At 38.2% G+C, this 21786-nt stretch overlaps 1 protein-coding gene across 1 annotated transcript in view; it reads left to right on the plus strand.

Moving 5' to 3' along the window:
• Positions 1–21786, plus strand: part of LOC127640618 (neuron navigator 2-like) — an 83599-nt gene that overhangs the window by 53628 nt on the left and 8185 nt on the right. The window contains exons 14-25 of the mRNA XM_052123322.1: positions 380–559; positions 5422–5474; positions 6615–6638; positions 7033–7107; positions 11433–11516; positions 11618–11741; positions 12365–12525; positions 17095–17267; positions 19081–19234; positions 19425–19587; positions 20278–20378; positions 20473–20568. Coding sequence (XP_051979282.1) covers positions 380–559; positions 5422–5474; positions 6615–6638; positions 7033–7107; positions 11433–11516; positions 11618–11741; positions 12365–12525; positions 17095–17267; positions 19081–19234; positions 19425–19587; positions 20278–20378; positions 20473–20568 — 1388 coding nt within the window. The remainder of the gene's footprint in view (positions 1–379; positions 560–5421; positions 5475–6614; positions 6639–7032; positions 7108–11432; positions 11517–11617; positions 11742–12364; positions 12526–17094; positions 17268–19080; positions 19235–19424; positions 19588–20277; positions 20379–20472; positions 20569–21786) is intronic.

Raw genomic sequence — 21786 nt, forward strand, 5'->3', positions numbered from 1 at the left:
GCTACATACAATTAACAATTACCTATCTATCTACCTATTATTTCTGAACTACACTGTCTGTTTCTGTAAGTTCAATGTCAGTATATCACAAGTAATAGCAAAGAGTTAATTTGCTTATAACTGGACTTCCTGTATACATGGATTGTATGTTTATATGACTTATTTATTCATATACAACTGAAGAAATTAACAGTCTACTTGTTTCAAGTGCATCCCAAAGTAGCCCTTCAGACAATCCCAAATTGTGTGCACGGCAGCAGAGACATTATAGAATAAGCAGCAGACTGCGAATGAAGTGAATTTGTAATGCTGACCATTTTTTGTGTTTTATAGCATACTGTTAATTGTCCTCTAATTTTGATTCTGTTTTTATTTACAGGCAGTCCCACCACAGGTGCTCAAATAAACCTGGCAAGTCTGCACAACAGCAGCCTAACTAATCAGGACAATCCACTGGAAACCCACAGTGACACCCGCTTGCGCAACTCCTGCATGTCACTGGACGAAAAGACCCGGACCATGAGCCGGTCGGGATCCTTCAGGGATGGGTTTGAGGAAGGTGAGAAGGATAGATGATTGGATGAATCAGTCGATGAATAGTCTCAGATAGTTCATCCACAAACCATTCATGGACCTTCTGATGCATGTTGCACACAAAAATGTTCAGAGCCTTTTGAAAATGGCAAGCTACACTTTTGATATGGTAGGCTTTACACAATTTCCCGGAGTCAGGGTGTACAGCAGTTTCAGAGCTAAACAAAAACTAGTGTATGTGTCCAGGAAAGATACAGTTTGTTGGACAAATGGGAAAAATCTCAGTGTTTATTTTGTTCTGTAACATGATGAACTATCCATCCATCCATTTTCAATGCCCACTTATTATCCTACATACTGTATCAAGGAAACAACATACCTTTGAGCACACCTGTATGTTCCACTTTGCTCTTAAAGTCTCAAGTATAACACATGGTGTCATTGTAGCTCCTAAAGATGAAAGAAGACAGATTGAACTCTGTGCTGAAACATTTGTTTTTCTTCACTCTATTCACCCATTCCACTAAATCAACACTCACTATTCTCCTCTCCACAACTGATGTAAAGGCAGCCATCAGCTCTTGTGGATTACAGAGTTGTCATTGTGTGTATAAAATGTAACTGGGGAATACTCTACCCTACATAAAGAGTTAAGTAATTCCCAACTTTTCCACTGAGCCCGGACCACCCATTCACCTGTTATGAATCTCTTCTTTGACAAAGCAGCTAGAGACTGTTAAGCCATAAATTGGCTCCTGTAGAAAACTGAAAAGATGACACTCAAGGCAAAGTAACCCAGTATTACCCACTGTGCCTTTTGTGACATCTGCAATTAAATACAGGTTTAAACCATTTATGCTTTCTTTTTAAACAAAAAACTATCAGTGTGTGCCATTGATATGGGACTGAACTCAGTGACTCTGAAACATGAGAGATGTACACAGTATAAGTCCCTGAGGCAATATGGGAACAGTTTTAAGATGAGTCTAAATCAATCAATCTATCTATCTATCTATCTATCTATCTATCTATCTATCTATCTATCTATCTATCTATCTATCTATCTATCTATCTATCTATCTATCTATCTATCTATCTATCTATCTATCTATGTATGTATGTATGTATGTATGTATGTATGTATGTATGTATGTATGTATGTATGTATGTATGTATGTATGTATGTATGTATCTGTCTGTCATCTGTCTGTTTGTCTGTCTATGATCTATCTGTCTGTCTGTCTATCATCTGTCTGTTTGTCCGTTCGTCTGTCTGTATGTCTGTCATCCTGTCTGTCTGTCTATCTGTCTGGCTGTCTATCTGTCTGTCTATCTGTCTGTCTGTCTGTCTATCTATCTATCATCTGTCTGTCTGTCTATCTATCATCTGTCTGTTTGTCCGTTCGTCTGTCTGTCTGTCTGTCATCCTATCTGTCTGTCTATCTATCTATCTGTCTGTCTGTCTGTCTGTCTATCTATCTATCATCTGTCTGTTTGTCTGTCTATGATCTATCTGTCTGTCTATCTGTCTGTCTGTCTATCTATCATCTGTCTGTTTGTCCGTTCGTCTGTCTGTCTATCTATCTGTCTGTCTGTCTGTCTGTCTGTCTGTCTATCCATCTATCATCTGTCTGTTTGTCTGTCTATGATCTATCTGTCTGTCTATCTGTCTGTCTGTCTATCTATCATCTGTCTGTTTGTCCGTTCGTCTGTCTGTCTGTCTGTCTGTCATCCTATCTGTCTGTCTGTCTGTCTGTCTATCTATCTGTCTGTCTGTCTGTCTGTCTATCTATCTATCATCTGTCTGTTTGTCTGTCTATGACCTATCTGTCTGTCTATCTGTCTGTCTATGATCTATCTGTCTGTCTGTCTAGCTGTCTGTCTATCTATCTGTCTGTCTTTCTATCTATCATCTGTCTGTTTGTCCGTTCGTCTGTCTGTCTGTCATCCTATCTATCTATCTATCTATCTATCTATCTATCTATCTATCTATCTATCTATCTATCTATCTATCTATCTGTCTATCTGTCTGTCTGTCTGTCTGTCTGTCATCCTATCTATCTATCTATCTATCTATCTATCTATCTATCTATCTATCTATCTATCTATCTATCTATCTATCTATCTATCTGTCTGTCTGTCATCCTATCTATTTGTCTGTCATCCTATCTGTCTGTTTGTCTGTCTGTCTATGATCTGTCTGTCTTTCTGTCTGTCTGTCATCCTATCTGTCTGTCTGTTTGTCTATCATCTATCTATCTGTTTATCTATGATCTATCTGTCTATCTGTCTGTCTGTCTATCCATCATCTGTCTGTCTGTCTGTCTGTCAATTATCTGTCTGTCTGTCTGTCTGTCTGTCTGTCTATCATCTGTCTGTCTGTCTGTGATCTATCTGTCTGTTTGTCTGTCTGTTTGTCAATGATCTATCTGTCTGTCTGTCCATCCATCCGTCTGTCTGTCTATCTGTCTGTCTATCTATCTATCATCTGTCTGTTTGTCTGTCTGTCTGTTTGTCTATGATCTATCTGTCTGTCTGTCTGTCTGTCCGCCCGTCTGTCCGTCTGTCTCTCCTCTTCTCAGACAAAGACCTGAGAGGAGGATAGAGAGGAGGATAGACCATCCCTACACATCTCTATTTCTGGCAAACTGCTGATGAATGATTGTTGCACTAGTAATGTGACCGCATGTGTTAGCAGATATAAATATATATATATATATATATATATATATATATATATATATATATATATATATATATATATGTATATTATTATAATTTATTTTTTATCCATTATTTTTCAATATTTTTATCAATTCCACCTTCCCCACTAGCAAAAAAAAAAGAAAGTACCAAAAAGTACCAAGGGACTATCATGTTTTGTTGGACATGGTATCATGGTAACATTTTTAGACAAGAACCTTGGTAGTTCCATGGTACCATGTAAATATCATGGTACATGACAATGATCATTCAGCCTCATGGTCAGCGTTGGGTATCTTATTACAAATTAATTAATTGCTGTAATCAAATAAATTTTAGTCAAAAAGTAGTGTAAAGCACAATTTATCAATGATTTGTGTAATCTTATTACAGTTACTGATCTTCAGTGAAGTTAATTACTTTTAAGGGCACTACTTGGGTTACACATACAATATTTATAAAATAATATAAAGGGTGTGCGCCCCCTTAAGAGTCATTGTAAGGGAGAGATGTGAATGAGGACGAAAAATAGAAATTAGACATTTGTTGAGCGGGAAAAATACCTTTCTGTGAAATGTGTTTTGGAAATTATGATATTCTTCTCACCACAATTGTACAGAGCGGTTATCTGAGTTACCATAGACTTTGTCAGTTCAATCCAGTCTGGCCATTCTCTGTTGCCCTCTCTCATCAACAAGGCATTTCCGTACACAGAACTGCCACTCAGTGGATGTTTTTTGGTTTTTGGCACCATTCGGTGAATTTATCTAGAGTAAATTCTAGAGATTTTTGTGTGTGGAAATCCCAGGAGATCAGCAGTTACAGAAATACTCTAACCAGCCCGTCTGGCACCAACAATTATCCATGTGATTATCTAATCAGCCAATCATGTGGCAGCAGTGCATAAAATCAAGCAGATACAGGTCAGGAGATTCAGTTAATGTTCACATCAACCATCAGAATGGGGAAAAAATTTGATCTCATTGATCTGGACCGTTGCATGATTGTTGGTGTCAGATGGGCTGGTTTGAGTATTTCTGTAACTGCTGATCTCCTGGAATTTTCATACAAAACAGTCTCTAGAATTTACTCTGAATGGTGCCAAAAACAAAAAACCTCCAGTAAGCGGCAGTTCTGTGGATGAAAACACCTTGTTAATGAGAGAGGTCAACAGAGAATGGTCAGAGAGGTTCGAACTTACAAAGTCTACAGTAACTCAGATAACCACTCTGTACAATTGTGGTGAGAAGAATATAATCTCAGAATGCTGTTCTGATATGCAGATTGGCACTGTTTTGGTGGCACAAGGGGGACCTACACAATATTAGGCAGGTGGTTTTAATGTTGTGGTTGATTGGTGTTTATCAAAGTATCTTGGTATTACCATCTGTCACAATTACTGTACCATGGCACCACCACAGTAGGCTACTTATTTGCAAAACCTTTTTAAAGATACAACAGATAAGTTAATTGGGTAGAAATGTGATTGAGCAGTTCTTTTTTTATCTCCTTAAACTCAATTTCTTTCTAACAAAACAAATCACTTCCTCACCACTAAAAAAAACTGTTTTGTTTTTTTGGGTGGCCCTCGGTATATTTAATAAGCCTTGCTGCTCTTTCATTCTCACATCTATATATCCACCCACATCATGACCAGTCAACCGTTTGGCTTTTCCTCAGGGCTGATATGGCATCATCAGGAAGTGCCAAGAGGCCCATTGGTGGACTGTGGTTGGATTAATGTCTGTGATTTATGTGGGATGTAATTTGAAGCCACAGCCCTGTACTCACTGTCACGATCACAAGAGTCATCTCCAACTGATGCTATTATTATGTCTGATGAGTCACATCTTGTCTGGGCAGGTGAAAGTTTTAATTAGGGGTTTTAGCTGATAGACACTGTGTGTGATACAGTGCTTTTGTCTGCTGTGATTGTTTCTGTTGGTTAGGTAGGGGTTACTCTTACTTTTGGGTACTCTATAAAATGAGCATTTGTGAATTTTGCTGGGTGTACTCTTTCTTGTGTCCTTAAAATCCACAACTTCCATAGAGTGTATATTTTAGTGCTAGAGTACATTGCTCACCTTTGCTGTATGATATGCTTACTTTTGATCAGGGTGTTGTTTTATGTTACCTGGTGTTTAGTGTCTTCAGTCCTGTAAATTATTCTGTTTCTCTCTTTAGTTCATGGATCATCCCTCTCGTTGGTTTCCAGCGCCTCTTCTGTCTATTCAACGGTGAGTTTCCAAGATTTATCTACTGCTTTATGCTTTAATCAAAACAGCTATTTCAAATTTTTTTTTTCTTCTTTTTCATTCTTTTTTTCTTGTATTTGGGCAAAATTTTGGAAATGCCAAATCAGGTAATCTCATCCCGTTCCAAAATGTATTTTAAGATTGATGAATGGATGGATGGATGGATGGATGGATGTTGGTATGTCTTCATTATAGGCTCTGTATAAGTGACTTCAACCAATGATTATAAGGAACAGATCTAAGTGCCACACCTCTGAAGGGGCGGCTCCACTCACCTGTTGAGCTGTTTTAACAACACTTCTCTATAGCACATGTTTAGTGAGTATTAAATTCAAATAAGGTTGACTTCACGAACAGAGAAGGTAGTCAGTTAAGAATTTAGACAGCTAGGCAGTAGATTTAATGTCAAGATGATGGCTACTCTCTCTATGGGGAGAGTGGTGACTTCGTGGGGACACACGGTAGGATATTGTTACTGAATTTACTTACACTTTATATATTTAAATGGCATATTTTGTACTTGCCATTCATTTTGCCAGTAAAAGAGGAAATTAATGGTCTGTGTTGACTTAAAGTGTCTAGTACGTCTTGTTGAACTTAATTAAATGTTTATATACTCCTTCGTCTGTATTATTAATGCTGATCTGAAATAACATTCAGACATTCCTTTTGGTTTTATTTTGTCATAAGGTAGAGACTGAAAGGTGTGTTTGTTTTTCTGCGTGGGTGACAGTTGTCATCCAGAAGCACATGCTGTCTCAAAGACAGATTGGAAATGTCATGTGCATGGTGATTTAAAATAAAACACAAAAATAATTTGTTCTGCACAGTACTGACATTCTTTTAAGACCACACTAGGTTTGTCATACAGGGTGAAATATTGCTGCGACATACACACACTACCGCTATACTGTCAGTCTGACTGGAAAAGAAAAACATTATAGGCGGATGTTGTAGCATGTAACAAGGTACTTTCATATGCCGATAACATTTTCAAGTGCCTGTTGGTGTTAATTGTATACCCTTGGAAGAGTAAGCAGCTAATTTTTCAACAAAGAAATGAACAATTCGACTGCTGTACTGTGCCTTTTACTATAACAAGCTTTTTGTTTTTTGTTGCAGACGGAGGAGAAATCACAGTCAGAGGTGAGAACACGATTTTCTTTCCTAAGTACACAAATAAAACACACACCATATACATTCAAGTGCACGACTCCCCACATTGTATGTACATGCCTGTGTACTGCCTTACAGCCACCTGTAGGCTGCTTGTTCACAACCATTGACCTGTTGTGAACACAAGCTGTGGGCGGATTCGCAGTTGGATCATGTTTCACCGCACGTCTCTGTGATCTTTACGTCCACCTGTGCTACAAACCCCTATTCTGTACATACACCTGCAAACTGTGTTCCTCCTTTGATACCAAAACACAAAGTTCTCTTTTCCAGGACACACCTGGAGCTCCTTTTCGTCTTCTTTTCATGTGCACTATTTTTTGCCTCTTTAAAACCATTTTCCTCCTGCATTCTTTCTCTCCAGATCCGCAAACTACGCCGAGAGCTGGATTCCTCCCAGGAAAAGGTGTCCGCCCTGACAACCCAACTGAGTGCCAATGTAGGTGTACACAATCACAAATGGTTCAGTGATGGGTCTTTATTCTTGGATTATATCCACTGGGGATCATAAATTCCATGACTAGTGTCAGTTGTCATCCTAAGGCATCATACAAATGCCATTATCGTAATCTGGATGACGCAGTTTCTCAATAGCATGTGTGGGTTTTGTAGTTGATTAATGTGAGTGACGATCATTACCTCATTGAAGTTTCCAGTTGCTGTTACCTTTATACAAACTTAAGCTATTGTAATGTGTTATTTGTTTTTTCCAACACTTAACATGTCCTTATGCATGTAGACCATAACCAGGACTGCTTGAAAGTAAAACCTGTTCTTGTTTTTGATGTAAATTTTCAATCATCACTCTAATTTTGTGGCACAGTATGCATGCAGTGGCCTCAAGAAGTATTTGAATACTTATGCCACACTTAAAAATGCATTAATGTCATTGCATTGTCAATGTATTTAAACTAGTGCTGTCAAAATGTAACAATATAATGCTTTAACATTTCTCAAATAAAGCCTTCCACAGTTTGAAGATAGAAATGCACTAAAATAGGACCAATTCAAGTAACATTTCCAAAAGTCTAAGTCTGACATATTTAAATAATTATTCCCCATAGGTTGAGTATATTTTCATATTTCTATATTCTTTTTTATTTTTGATTTATGACATAAGACAAAGTATGGCAGTTTTTTAGGTCCTCCAAAAGATAAATACATGTGTAAATCATGTCTTTTATGCCTAAGGCAAAGGAATCCTTACTTGTAAGTACTAGCTAGAAAAGATCATTTTTTATGTCATTTTATAGGTAATACTAACAAATGAAGACTTTTTTCAAGATTCTATTTGTGTTCTGTTGTTTGTTATTTCTTTCATTGGAAGCTTGTAAAACCTGTTGATGTAACAAACCATGAACTTGTGGAACTTGTAAGTCCATTAGTGGAAAGATATGAAGAATTAGTTGTGTGTATTTAAGACATATACAGGAATTTGGGGCTCATTCACTAATAGTTGTGTGTTTTTTGCATACTTATATGCAATGGAAACGTTTTCTTGAAAAATGTCCTCCTGATTCACAGCAGGTGCATATGCACATGCATTTGTTTTATCCTCATTCTAATGTTAATGAGTCCGTATTATTATAAATGAAGGCGCACATGCACAAAGTTAGTCATTTGTATAAAGATGCCCAGACCATCTCCATATACAGTAAGGGCATTCCGCACCACCGTACCTATAAAGTTGTAAATGTGTACAGAAAGATGCCACCAAGGCAATAGGCCAAAAAACATCACACTATTACTGCACAGTACAGCATTACGATTTAGAATGGTTTTATAGTATGTACTACATACTGTAGATGTTAGATGAACTGAAGGCGTACTTGGAGTGCTGTTTGTGCAGAACCATTTATCTGTGACTTATCGTTCACTACTTCAGGCTGTGCATATGGTCCATGAGGCACTGCTTAAAATGCAAAGAAATCGGTGGCGGTTTTGCGTCTTTGTCTGATAATTTCGTGAACAGCAGACCACAACATCACTTTATAAGAATTAGAATTGCAGTACAAAACATGCAAAAGCCATCTAACAAAACATTTAATTTTGTGATAGCCCTGGAAGTGTCATTCACTATAGAAACAGCGATGTCCTCCGCCATTTTAAACAGTGTGTATCCAATGTGGAAAATCGATAAGCGCCTCAAGTTCTGTAATCAAACAGTCCGTTGTGTCTCTCAGCTGCGATGAGCCTTAATCCTGAAATTGTTCATTTATAGCCATTTAAAATAATGTCCTAGCTTAAGTAATGTAGTGGTAATACGAGCGATCACAGAGCGCTGTTCTATGTAAACAATGACTAACGAATTCACTTTACGTCACCAACTGGCTCATATTACACACAAAAATTATCATTTGCCACCACCTGCTGGCTAACATATGTAATTTCAAAAATAAAGACAGTAACTCCTAACAGATAAGCACTGCTCTTACACTTTAGTTTATAATGGCACGAACACAAGCAGAGTGCTACACCTGATGCTGTCAGACCAAATGTGCTCATGGAACGTCTCTCGTCCAATCAGATTTGAGGACTGGAACTAACTTTTGTATATATATATATATATATATATATATACAAAAGTTAGTTCCGTATATATATACAAAAGTTAGTTCCGGTCCTCAAATCTGATTGGACGAGAGACCTTACAGTTTTTTTCACACATTGTGTTATGTTGCAGCGTTATGCTAAAATGCTTTCAATTATTATTTTTGGTACTAGAAAATCACTTGCCATTATATCAAACAGTTGAAAGCTATTTGGTTCATTAAATGAAGCTTAACATTGTGTCTGTGTTTGTTTTTGACTTGCCACAGTATGCAATAGACTGGCATGTCTTAAGGACAATATTAGGTAAAAAATGGCAAAAAAGAAACAACTTTCTCTAGAAACTCATCAGTCAATCATTGTTTTGAGGAATGAAGGCTATACAATGCTTGATATTGTCAAAAAACTGAAAGAGGACAAAACAAAGAAAACAAAACAAAAAACAAAGGACAGAAAGAGATGTGGAAGGCCAGATGTACAACTAAACAAGAGGATAGGTGCATCAGAGTCCCTAGTTTGACAAATAGACGCCTCACATGTCCTCAGCTGACAGCTTCATTGAATTCTACCCACTCAACACCAGTTTCATGTACAACAGTAAAGAGAAGACTCGGGGGTGCAGGACTTCTGCAAAGAAAAAGCCACTTTTAAAACAGAAAACAAAAAGAAAATGTTAGAGTGGGCAAAGAAACACAGACATTGAATATATATATATATATATATATATATATATATATATATATATATATATATATATATATATATATACAGTATATATGGTTAATTTCATTAATTTCGTGTTTACTCCATGTTTACTGAGAGTATGTGGTTTTTGCATATGTGTGGTTTCAGTCGGTCCCTAATTGTTCTTCGAGAAAACATTTGGATGCAGATTTCACGAACATAAACAGTTTGTGCATATGCACGTTTAGTGAATGAGGCCCATCATTTGGCTTTGATAGGTCACAATTTTATGGGTGTATAATGTTTGGATTCCGTTTACAGTCAAGCTCACTTACAGCAGAGTAAGAAATATCATAATAGAAAGTAAAAGAAGTAATGAAAACACAATGGGCCCTTGAGACACCAGTAAAACATGTCAAGGTCCCAGTCGGCCTCTCTGCTTTGTCTGTCTCAGTTATCAGTGCTAGGAGGAGCTTCAGTGCTTAATAAAACACTGTAGTTTAGTGATCTAAAGACCAGCTATCGATGGAGCAGCAGAAGCAAGGGACTAGTCCTCTAATGTGGGTCCCTTTGAACCGCTATCCTTCTCTTGGGTGTAAAGATGATGAATCTTACTGCCAGAATCAAAACTCTGGAGGTTTTGAGAGTTGTTCTGACATCTGTCTTGGTCGTGAAGACCCTCGTGGATGTGAGGTACTGAAAGGGGATTAAATTGTTATTTTCAGTTACAGGTTTTCAGTTGTTTTATTTAGTCAACTCAACTGTTTCACATGTTTGTCCTAGATTTGTAAAATATAAATGGCATACAGTAAGAGTTTTATTAAATGAATGTGGATAACATAGCTCAGATCATTTGTTGAGAAACATTTACTGGAAGTTCAGAATGAAATCTGACTTTTGATTAAAGACTTGAACTAAAGTCTCACAGATTGAGGCACTGAGATCTCTTCTAAAGCTCAAGAGGAGACACATGTGAGATTATTTGGGTATTTGTCTCAGGTTAAACTTGAAATCTGAAATCAGATGACTTTAACAAAAGTCTCTATTTGGTCTCTATTTAATCCTATTTCTGTCTAGGTGATACAATTGAGATAAAATGAGTCAAGAGATATCATTTTTATTTCCGATGGGCAGGTTAGGTTTAGAGGGAAAGGTGAAACTTTAGAGAGAGTAAATAAGCTTCCTGGTGGTGCTTGCTTTTCTGGGAGGCAGGCCAACATTTAGATTGCACTTCTCAGTGTTTGTTTAAAAGGTAAAGAGTGTTATTTAGTACATTTAAGCTTATAGTTTCATCTGTACATTTCAATTGTCCTACATGAAAGGTGATGCTTTCATGTTGGAATGGATCTAATAGTTTTAATCCCCTTCAAACGCAGACTGCATATTGTCCACACATTATGTGAACAGTGTATTATAGTGCAGCCATGATGCGTGCAAAAGACGTCATTAATTAACTTGACTAAACCCTCTCTCCTTGTCTTACATGTCCTCTCATCACCTTTTCCTTCTCTCCACCTAATGTGTTTTCAGGCTCACCTGGTGGCAGCGTTTGAACAGAGTCTGGGCAACATGACCATTCGCCTCAAGAGTCTCACCATGACAGCAGAGCAGAAGGTAATGGATTTATCTCACACTTCTACAATAAGATATAGAGGGAAATGATCCAACTGCTATCTAAATGCATTGTCCATGAATTATGTATATTTGTGTGTTAGGACTCTGAGCTGAATGAGTTGAGGAAAACCATCAAACTGCTAAAGAAGCAAAACTCTGTGGCTCAAGCAGCCATCAACGGAGTCATCAACACTCCCGAACTCACCTGCAAGGGTGAACGCACAGGTGAGAAAGAAAGTTCTAAATGAATTCATATATGAAAAGATTTACCTAAAGTAAACGACAAAGGTAAGTAATAAAATTTGGCTTTCAAGTTTTTTTTTTAATGTTTCATAACGATGCAGGATGTCTAAATAATAATAAAAATACAAAACAACATGTAGTAAAAATTTAAGTTAAGACCTTCAGTTTTTATATGCAGAGAAATGGAAAACAATGGAATTTTAACCCAGAGAATTTTAAAATTGCCATTTCCTGCCTTGCAATTTAATGGAAAGGAATACAGTCTTTAAAAGAAAGATGGAAAATTCTATATGCTTTGGAGTGGTGGTGGCGTAGTGGGCTAAAGCACAAAACTGTTAACCAGAAGGTCACTGGTTCGATCCCCACAGCCACCACCATTGTGTCCTTGAGCAAGGCACTTCGGGGGGGATTGTCCCTTTAATAAGTGCACTGTAAGTCCCTTTGGATAAAAGCGTCTGCCAAATGCATAAATGTAAATGTATATGTTATGTATGATATTGCATTTTGACCTGTGAATGCTCAAATTCAATGTTCCTTCAATTAATCAAATTCCCCTTTCTAAAGATGATCCCAGCTGAAATCCCTTTTTTCTGACTGTTTAACAGGTAATAACGGTTCTGCTCACGGAGTGCAACCGGACCTGCGCATGCGCAGACAGCACTCATCTGACAGCGTCTCAAGCATCACCAGTGCCACTAGCCACTCCAGTCTGGGCTCCAACATGGACAACCCCGACTCCAGCAGCAAGAAGAAGAAGAAGAACTGGGTGAGTACACACTTTTTCTCAGAAGACTATAACCGTCACTGTACAGATCTGTGCAAGTCTTCAGTCAACCTTATATGTGTGGTTCACGTCTCATTTGCATCCTTTATGTGTTTGTCTAAACTTGTTAACAGCATTCAATATGGATAATTACTCTTAACATGTCTTGTGTGATATATGGTTCATTTTCATGTTCCTGAGTAATATTAAAACTCAAGGATCAAACCTTTTTCTTTTTAAGGAACAAAGCAATTTATCACTTTTTAAGTGCTAATGTTGCTGTGTAGCATGCACAGTAATGTGCCACTTTTTTCACTTGTTTTGCTGCATTGTGCTGAATCTAGCTGGTGACCTGTGCCGGAGGGAACGTGTCAGATGATGAATATGAATCTGTATGTTAAATATGTAGGAGATATGTTTTGTAATATAACCCCAACCAGTTTGTTCCAAGGAAAGTTCCAACCTTTATTTGCAACAACAATTACCATTTAGTGTTTTGGCTTTATGTTAGCTGCCAACAATCACTTACCACAAGTCCATGTAGAGTTATATCTTGTCACACCAATATCCAGCACCACTGTTTGATATCTACAGTAGATGTTTAGTGTCCTAGGTTGTGTCCCAGTATTGGGACTTTTCCACTGCACAGTACAACTCGACTCAACACGACTCTGCTCACTTTTTGAGGGTTTTCCACTGTGGATAGTACCTGGTACTTTTTTTAGTACCTCCTCGGTCGAAGTTCCAAGCGAGCCTAGCCGATACTAAATGTGATGTAAAAATCCTGCAGATCACTGATTGGTCAGAGAGAATCGTCACTACCAGCATCACTGGATCTTCGACACGGGACATCAACCCGCTAGTTTTAAAGTTAGCTACAGCTATAGCAATATTATTTGTTCACGTGACTTTCGAATTGTAAAAAGAAATGGCTGTGCGCAAAACCATGCCATGGTCAATAAAAGAGGTGCAGGCGTTCCTCTCGTTAGCGACGAACGAAACAAAAATGTCTCTCAGGAAGTGTCTCATCTGTTGGCCGAACAGCTGAGACATGGCTAGCACTGGACCTACCAACTGTGTAGGGTAAAGTAAAAACAAAACATTTAAAAGTAACTACAGAATCATCAAGGAAAAGTGGAAGTTGTTCGACCAAATGGACTCAATCTAGACTGGCGACCAATGGGAGGGAGAGTGCCCTGAACTCAGCCACGGCTGGAGTCCAAGATGGAGGATGGGACATTAACTCTATACTCTGTTTGAAAGCTTCACTTTATTTATTTGACCAGCTACTAGAAAACTTGCTTCTAAAACAACCAGGCCAATTTAACTGTTACACTTGTGTAAAATCACCATGCAACAACTGCTTTATGCAGCACAATGAGCTAGTAGCTAACAGCTAGTTGTCGTGTTATTGTTTATTGTTTTGTGTCATGTTTAATATGATGTCACGGCAGTAGAGGAGGTGCAACTATGACGATCATCATATAATCCCACCCACATTGAGGCAGCACTAAACAGCAGTGGAAAAGCAAACTCAGAAAAGTAAAGTGAGTAGAGTCGAGTCGAATCGAACCGTATCATGCAGTGGAAAAGTGCCAGTAAGTGCATAGTTATCTTTAAATGTTAAAAATTATATATATATATATATATAAATATTCAGATAATTAAAATGCATTACATTCTTGTAGCAGAGGAGTTCATCATTGATAAGACAATATAAAAGTGGCTTTAGAATACAATGTATTGTTTACTACCAAATTATTGATCAAAATTATTGATCATAACGTCAGACGTCTCGGGTGTGTTGCGTCATAAACATAAAATGTTTAAGTCACTGTGTCAAGTTAAATATAGTTTAATACTCAATCTTTAAACACATCTTGAGATCCCTTAGATCGCATTTGCGTTCCTTCGAGTGTTTTGAACGCAAGAACGTAACGCATGTTTGTGTTCTGCCTACTGAAGTGTTTTCTTCACTGTATAAACTGCGCATTGCCATACAGCTGAAATTTCACTCGAGTAAACAGGTGGTACTACAAGCTTGCATTTCTCAGGAATATTCCTTATTATGGTCCGTGGGCATGCGATTAATTGCGTTAATTTTTTTTAAATGTTATTTTTTGTAAAATGAATCGCACTGAATTAACGTGTTAAATCGACAGCCCTAGTTTAAATTAGTTGTACAACCTTGTATCACCCTCTTGCTGGAAACTATTAGTCAAAGTTGGTCAAGCTGGTAAATCAGTCAAAGCTTTGTTTCTTAGTAAATGACAAACTAGCATACCAGGATCCTACCAACATAGCCTAGGTAATCTACCAGCCCTAACTAGGTTAATCTTGGCTCTAACAGTTGTGGGTAGTATGTATGGGTATCAGCAACAACCTCACAAATAGATGTCATGCCATGATTTAATATATTGCAATGTATCACTTTATCATAATTGGTACATCTGTAAGAACATCTGTGGGATCAGTTTCAAACTCTCTTGAGTGGTTTGCCTCATAGATTGACATTAAATGCTCTGAGACATGCAGATTTTATAGTTTGAGTTTATGTAGATAACCTCAGTCTCAGGTTAGCTTAACAACCTTCCTGCTATCATTAAGTAGACAGAGTAGACAGTGATCTGATACTGTGACTGTAGAGTGATGTGATAGTCCCTTTGCACTGTTGGAATCATACATACACAGCTGAATGTGCTTCTCTGTGTCTCTCTGTTTCTTTCGCTTTGCTGTCGCTTCATATGGCAGGTGTATGAGGTAAGAGCGTGTGTTTTAGAGAACGATTGCGCAACCTGTCTTGGCTAACCAAACTTCACACCACTAACCCTTCTAATTGTTAAGATTCAGTGCTCCTTAGCTTGCTGTCCTTCCCTCCCTTTTTCTGTCCTTATAATCCACTTTTTCCAAACCTTCCCTGTGTGAGAAAAGGTACTACAGGGACACTTTCAGTCATTAAGTTCATTTACAGAATTAGCTAGGTATAAATTTAGTAACTAATGTTATGTAGAAAATATATCAAAATCTGCAAAAAACAAAACACGTTTTTTTTCCCCTGTTAGTCATGGAATTATGAATCCTAATTTTTGAACAAATTGATTTGACCACACTTTACATTAGATGGCCTACTATGCACTAACATTTAATACATACAAAACTAAGTATTTACAGTGTAAATACATGTTGTTCTGCAAAATTCCCACATTTGCTGCTACTGAGGTTGAGGTACGGGTAGTTTTAGGAGTAAGGATAGGGTTAGGATAAGGGGATAGAGTTAGGTTTTGGGGTATGGGTTGGGTTAGGAGTAAAGTTAATAGTGTAAATACAAATGTAAATAAATGCAAGTACTTTAAATGTAATTACATTGCAACAACATGTATGTACATAATTAGTACATTGTATCAAATGGTTAAGTACATATTAGTTAAGGTGGGTCTATTGATTTTGAACATATTGATTTAAAAAATAATAATAATATTAAACTTCTTGATTTAGAATTTTTAATTCTGAATGTATTGATTTGGATTCTTAATTTTGAACATTGTGATTTTAAACGTCTTGAATTTGAATTCTTGATTTCAAACTACATTATTTTGAACATCGTAATTTGTAATGTTTTTATTTAGAATTTTTGATTTTGAACTTGATTTTAAACGTTTGGATTTTGAAAGTCTGGATTTTTAATGTCTTCACTTTGAAATTCTTAATTTTGAAATCTTGAACATTTTGATTTTGAAGGTCTTGATTTTTGGATTTTCTTTAGTCACAACATAATTCACATAGTTCCATTTATATTATTCCAAAGTTTTGATGACTTTAATATTATTCTAAAATGTGAAAAGAAAAACAGATATAATAAAGAATCAATAAAGTAGTGTTTCAAAACTTTTGACCAGTAGTGTGTATATATATATATATATATATATATATATATATATATATATATATATATATATATATATATATATATATATATGGGGTGGCTGTGGCTCAGGTGGTAGAGCAGGTCGGCCGTTAATCACAGGGTTGGCAGTTCGATTCCCGGCCCACATGCCGAAGTGTCCTTAGGCAAGACACTGAACCCCAAGTTGCTCCCATTGGCAGGCTGGCACCTTGCATGGCGGCTCTGCCGCCATTGGTGTATGAATGTGTGTGTGAATGGGTGAATGAGTCACAGTGTAAAGTGCTTTGAATACTGTTAAGGTTAAAAAGGCACTATATAAGTGTAGATCATTTACCATTTCAAGACTTTCACCCACTGTTGCACTTGTGTATATGGTCATGTGACAATAAAGTGATTTGATATATATATGTGTGTTTGTGTGTATACTCACACACACACAAACAATACACATATTATATAGGCTACTGTGTCTTTAAACATTTATACTGTATGGGTGATTGGTGACACCCATCCTTTCCCTTTTTTTCAATGTTATTTCTCCTTTCTTTTTTCTTTTTGCCCCTACTGCCCCTTGTCCACTTGAGTGCTGCCCTGCTTTTTTATGTTGTCTAGGAACTCTCAGCTTCATGCTCTTGTGTCTTCTGTGTGTTTGTGTGTGTGTATTTCAGCTGCGGAGCTCCTTCAAGCAGGCCTTCAGTAAGAAGAAATCACCCAAGTCTGCCTCATCCCACTCAGACATTGAAGAGATGACAGACTCTTCTCTCCCTTCTTCCCCCAAACTCACTCACAATGGCACAAGCACCTCAGAGATGCTGCTCCGAAACACACACTCCAGCTCTCTGTAAGTGTGCTGCTATTTATGGTTCATACAGTAAAAACTTTCTGAGATGACTGGGACATTTGGTGTTATGAGGACAGGGCATTGTCCTTAAATTTCCAGTAATGTATTTGATCTTGAGACTCTACATCAGTGATTGGGTAGAATCGCAGCTGTGGGTGGGAAACGTCTCGGTTACGTACATAACCTTGGTTCCCTGAGGGTAACGAGATGCTGAATATGATTGCTATGGGACACCATCCAAGTGTCACGTGGTCTGAATCCCTAATACAATCATGACAATTTGTTGGCTGATGGCGCTTTAGTGAAGCCCCCTAAGGAGCTATGTCACAGGCTCCATAAAGGCGCTCACTTTCGCACCATCAAGTCAGATTTTCAGCAAAAGGCATGAGCCTCTGGATGAGCCTCTGAGCCTAGCTAGAGAGCTACGGCCAGCTATGCAGCATCTTGTTCCCCTCTGGGAACCATGGGTATGTACTGTACATAACGAAGATGTTCCCTTTCGTGGAACTGGAGCTGCGTATGGTCACTATTGGAACGAAATGCATTCATGCCATGCGAACAGTAGCTGCCAACTGTCTTAGCCTATGTGGCAAGCATGTAGTGGCGCACAAGCAAGCTAAAGCCTCTGAATAAAAGGAATTATGAATTTACTCCTTTTCCAACAGAGAGAACCTGGGAAGTAGGAGTCAAACCTAACCAAAGCCCATGACATGTTTGCTCTGACTTGAATCTCCCAAGGCGTCTTTTCCAGGAGAGAGACTAATGTTGAAAACCATACTTGAGATGGCAATATGGCGCCACTAACAGAAGCCAAACCCGATCCTCCCGAACCCTCTGAAGACCTGCATGCAGCAGACTGATACGCCAGTGCATCAATCCCAGCGGTGCAGGGGGCGAGAGAGAAAACCAGAGGGGACAGTACAACATCTCGCTCGAAGCGAACAGGTCCACTTCCGCTCTGCGAACCTCCTCCAGATTTGTTCCATAATCTGAGAATGTAATGTCCATTCTCTGGGAATTGGACCCTGTCTGGACAGGAGATCCTCCCCCCAAGTTCAACTGGCCCGGAACATGTATGGCTCGTTGAGATAAAATATTGTCCCTTGCCCACAGAAGAATGTGACATGGCACGAGATCGCACCCCTCCCTGGAGATAGATGTAGGACACCACCGTCCTGTTGTCCGACTTGATGAGAATATGACTGTCCTGAATCTTCAGAGGGAAAAACCTTAACATCAGCTACACCGTGATTATCTCAAGCCAGTTTATGTGCCAATATTACTGCTGGCCCATCTAGACTCCATAGGTTGGATGAGCTTCGTGTACAGCACATGGAGCTCCATATCTGGAGGCCCTAGAACTGGAACAAGTGGGGATAACGCCTCATGGTGAGAAATTGCGAGCCTCAACGCATCGCCATTGTCCTGTTCGGGTTCTTGTAATGTTTGGAAAAAAACCACACTGAAATTTCTCTGAAATTCCTGCTTTGTCAACGACGTCCTTACGTTTTTGCCACTAAAAGGGGAGCTATAAAGGAGTATAATCTACACTTTGATGGCTTACACAGTTTGTGCACTGACCCAGTGGTACTAAAGTGAGCGCCTTTATGGAGCTTGTGACATAGTTCCCTAGGGGGCGTCACTTAAGCTCCATCAGCCAATAAATTGGGGTGATTGTATAAGGGCTTCAGACCATGTGACACTCAGACGGTGTCCCATAGCGATCATACACAGCTCGAGTTCCACGAAAGGGAATCACCAAATATGCTGTGTGTCTTTTCTATCTATTTAATCATTTCTGATTTCTCTCCAGACTATCAGACTGTCTGGATGGAGAGGCAGAGACTGTAATGCAGCTGCGCAATGAGCTTCGAGAGAAGGAGATGAAGTTGACGGACATTCGGCTGGAAGCCCTTAGCTCTGCGCACCAGCTGGATCAGCTGCGGGAGACCATGAACCGCATGCAGGTTTGAGACTGACCCACACGTAACGGCACAAATCTCTCCAAGCCTCAGATTTATTAGATCAGTTAACATGAACACTTCAATGCAAAGAAGATTTTAACAGTGCAACACATATTTGTAATTGCAAAGCTGAGTTGTGGATAAAAGTTCATGAGGTTCTGTTTTATCTCTCTTCCTGTGGGTGGTCCGATAGGTGGAGATTGAGAAGCTAAAGACAGAAAATGATCGTCTTAAATTGGAAAGCCAAGCCAGTGGGAGCCGAGTGTCCTCTCAAGTGTCCGTCTATAATCCTACACCGACTCCAACACCTGGCCTCCCTCAACACAGTCTAAACCTCACAGAATCCACCAGCTTCGGTATGTGTGTGTTCTGCCCAGATTATCCCTATTTTGTTGTTAAAGGGATAGTTCACTAAAAATGATAATTCGTTCCTCATTTACTTACCCTCATGACTTTCTTCTGCGGAACACAAACAAAGATATTTTTAGGATCTTTAATGTGTGTTTTTTTTTTTTTTTTCATGAAACGTAATGGGGATCAAAACTTTCAAGCTCCAAAAAGGACATAAAAGCAGCAGAAATATAATCCATACAACTCACAATGTCTTCTGAGGTGATACGATTGGTTTGGCTTAGAAACAAAGCAACAATTCAGTCCTTATTCACCAAAAATCACAAAAGAACTTCCGGTTGCTTCATGCACACGTCAGCTCACACAAGAACATGCATGTACTGAACAAGCTTCAGAAGACATGGATTAAATCACTCAAATTTTATGGATTACATTTATGCTGCCTTTGTGTTCTTTTACATTCTTCTTCTTTTTAATTTACATTGTATGGACAAAAACATATCAAACAGCTTTCAAAACATCTTTGTTTGTGTTCCGCTGAAGAGTTACAGTCATACATATATGAGACGGCATGATGGTGAGTAAATGATGAGAGTATTTTCATTTTTTGTTGATCTATCCCTTTACGTAAAATGTTGTTTATTGGTACAGACTGCATAAAACTGCATCACAAACCTAGTCTCTCTTCTCTTAAGACATGTTGCTGGATGATTCCGGTGGAGACGGAGGCTCCCGTAAAGAGAGCAGACACGTGAAAATTGTTGTCAGTCTTCATGAGGACATTACATGGAAAGAGGTCAGTTTTCCTTGAATTAATAGCACCAAGATTTTATAAATCCTCTGATTGAGTTTTGTATAACTGAAGTGACATTGTTTCTTGATGCTCACAGGAGTGCACGCCTCGAGACTTCCTGATTGGTTGCATTGGTGTCAGTGGAAAAACCAAATGGGATATTCTTGATGGTGTAGTACGGCGCTTGTTTAAGGTAAATTAATTTAAATCTATAATTCAAACACATCGCTGTGGTGGTTTATTTGATAATACGACCACTTTGTGAGGGTTCCTATTAAGTCCTGTGCTGCAGTCTTCCCAGTCTTCCCGGTCAACAATGACCGGCCTATAAAATTGCTTATAAATATCTCTTTATGCTATATTATCACCAAATATTTGATTAGATCTTTTTGTAAACTTGTTTTCTATCAGTTTGGACAGGTTTTGTATTTATTTCTTGAGGTCTCATTATTTCATAGGTCTCATTGACCTGAGCTTATGCACCTTGGTTTTTGAGTGAAAAAATAATTCTTTATGGGTTATTTTGACTGAATTATATACCATAAGAAAACTTCTGTGCTATACAAATTAGACACTAGTTTGTTTTAATGTTTAACAATTAAGTTTAGAAGTTAAGCAGTTTTATTTAGAAAAAGAAAAAAAGGCAGAAAGTCACACTTTGTAGTGTTCCTTTTCAAAAATGACTGGCTTTATATACCTTAGCTGTGGGAAAGCTTCTGTATATTAGTAAACAATAGCTGCGTTTCCACTATCGGGTCAAATGAGGGCATGCGAATGTATGCCAGGGCCAGTTGTAGTCTCACTGTCATTTTGATACCCTGTGTGAACAAAGTCAGAACATTTTAGTCCAATAGGATAGCATTAACCAGCATTTTAAGGCAAAATGACTGGAACACAACATGAGGGTTAAATTCAGAAAGACATTTTTTACTCTATTTTTGTAACTGTGGTCTACAACTTATCCAACTTTTGTGAGAACGCTAATTCTAAGCACAATTTTCGTGCAAAGTGAAAGTTGGTGTGGGTGTATGGGCACAAACAGTGGGTTAATTGTATGTTATTTAAGTAGTGCAATGTGCAATTCTTTTTTTTTTTTTTTAGAACTAGATCATTGGGCTTAGACATCTGAGAACCACATCTAATCTCGGTGCAAAGTCAAAACTCACTCCTGCATTTGCAATTTGGGTATTCCGCCAGCATATAATGCCAAATAGCTATCGATCACTTTTAATACTACCTATGATTTGTGTGTCAGTAAATTATTATGATTAATAATAATAATACATTTATTGCGTTTCGGAGTAGTGCAGGCAACAAAACAGTTATAGAGCAGGAGATGCATTACATACAGCCCATTTTCACTACCGAATTCTTATGAATGGGCTGCCTTCATTTATATCGACATCACTTG

The sequence above is a fragment of the Xyrauchen texanus genome, chromosome 1 (assembly GCF_025860055.1).
Source record: "Xyrauchen texanus isolate HMW12.3.18 chromosome 1, RBS_HiC_50CHRs, whole genome shotgun sequence".
NCBI lineage: Eukaryota > Metazoa > Chordata > Actinopteri > Cypriniformes > Catostomidae > Xyrauchen > Xyrauchen texanus.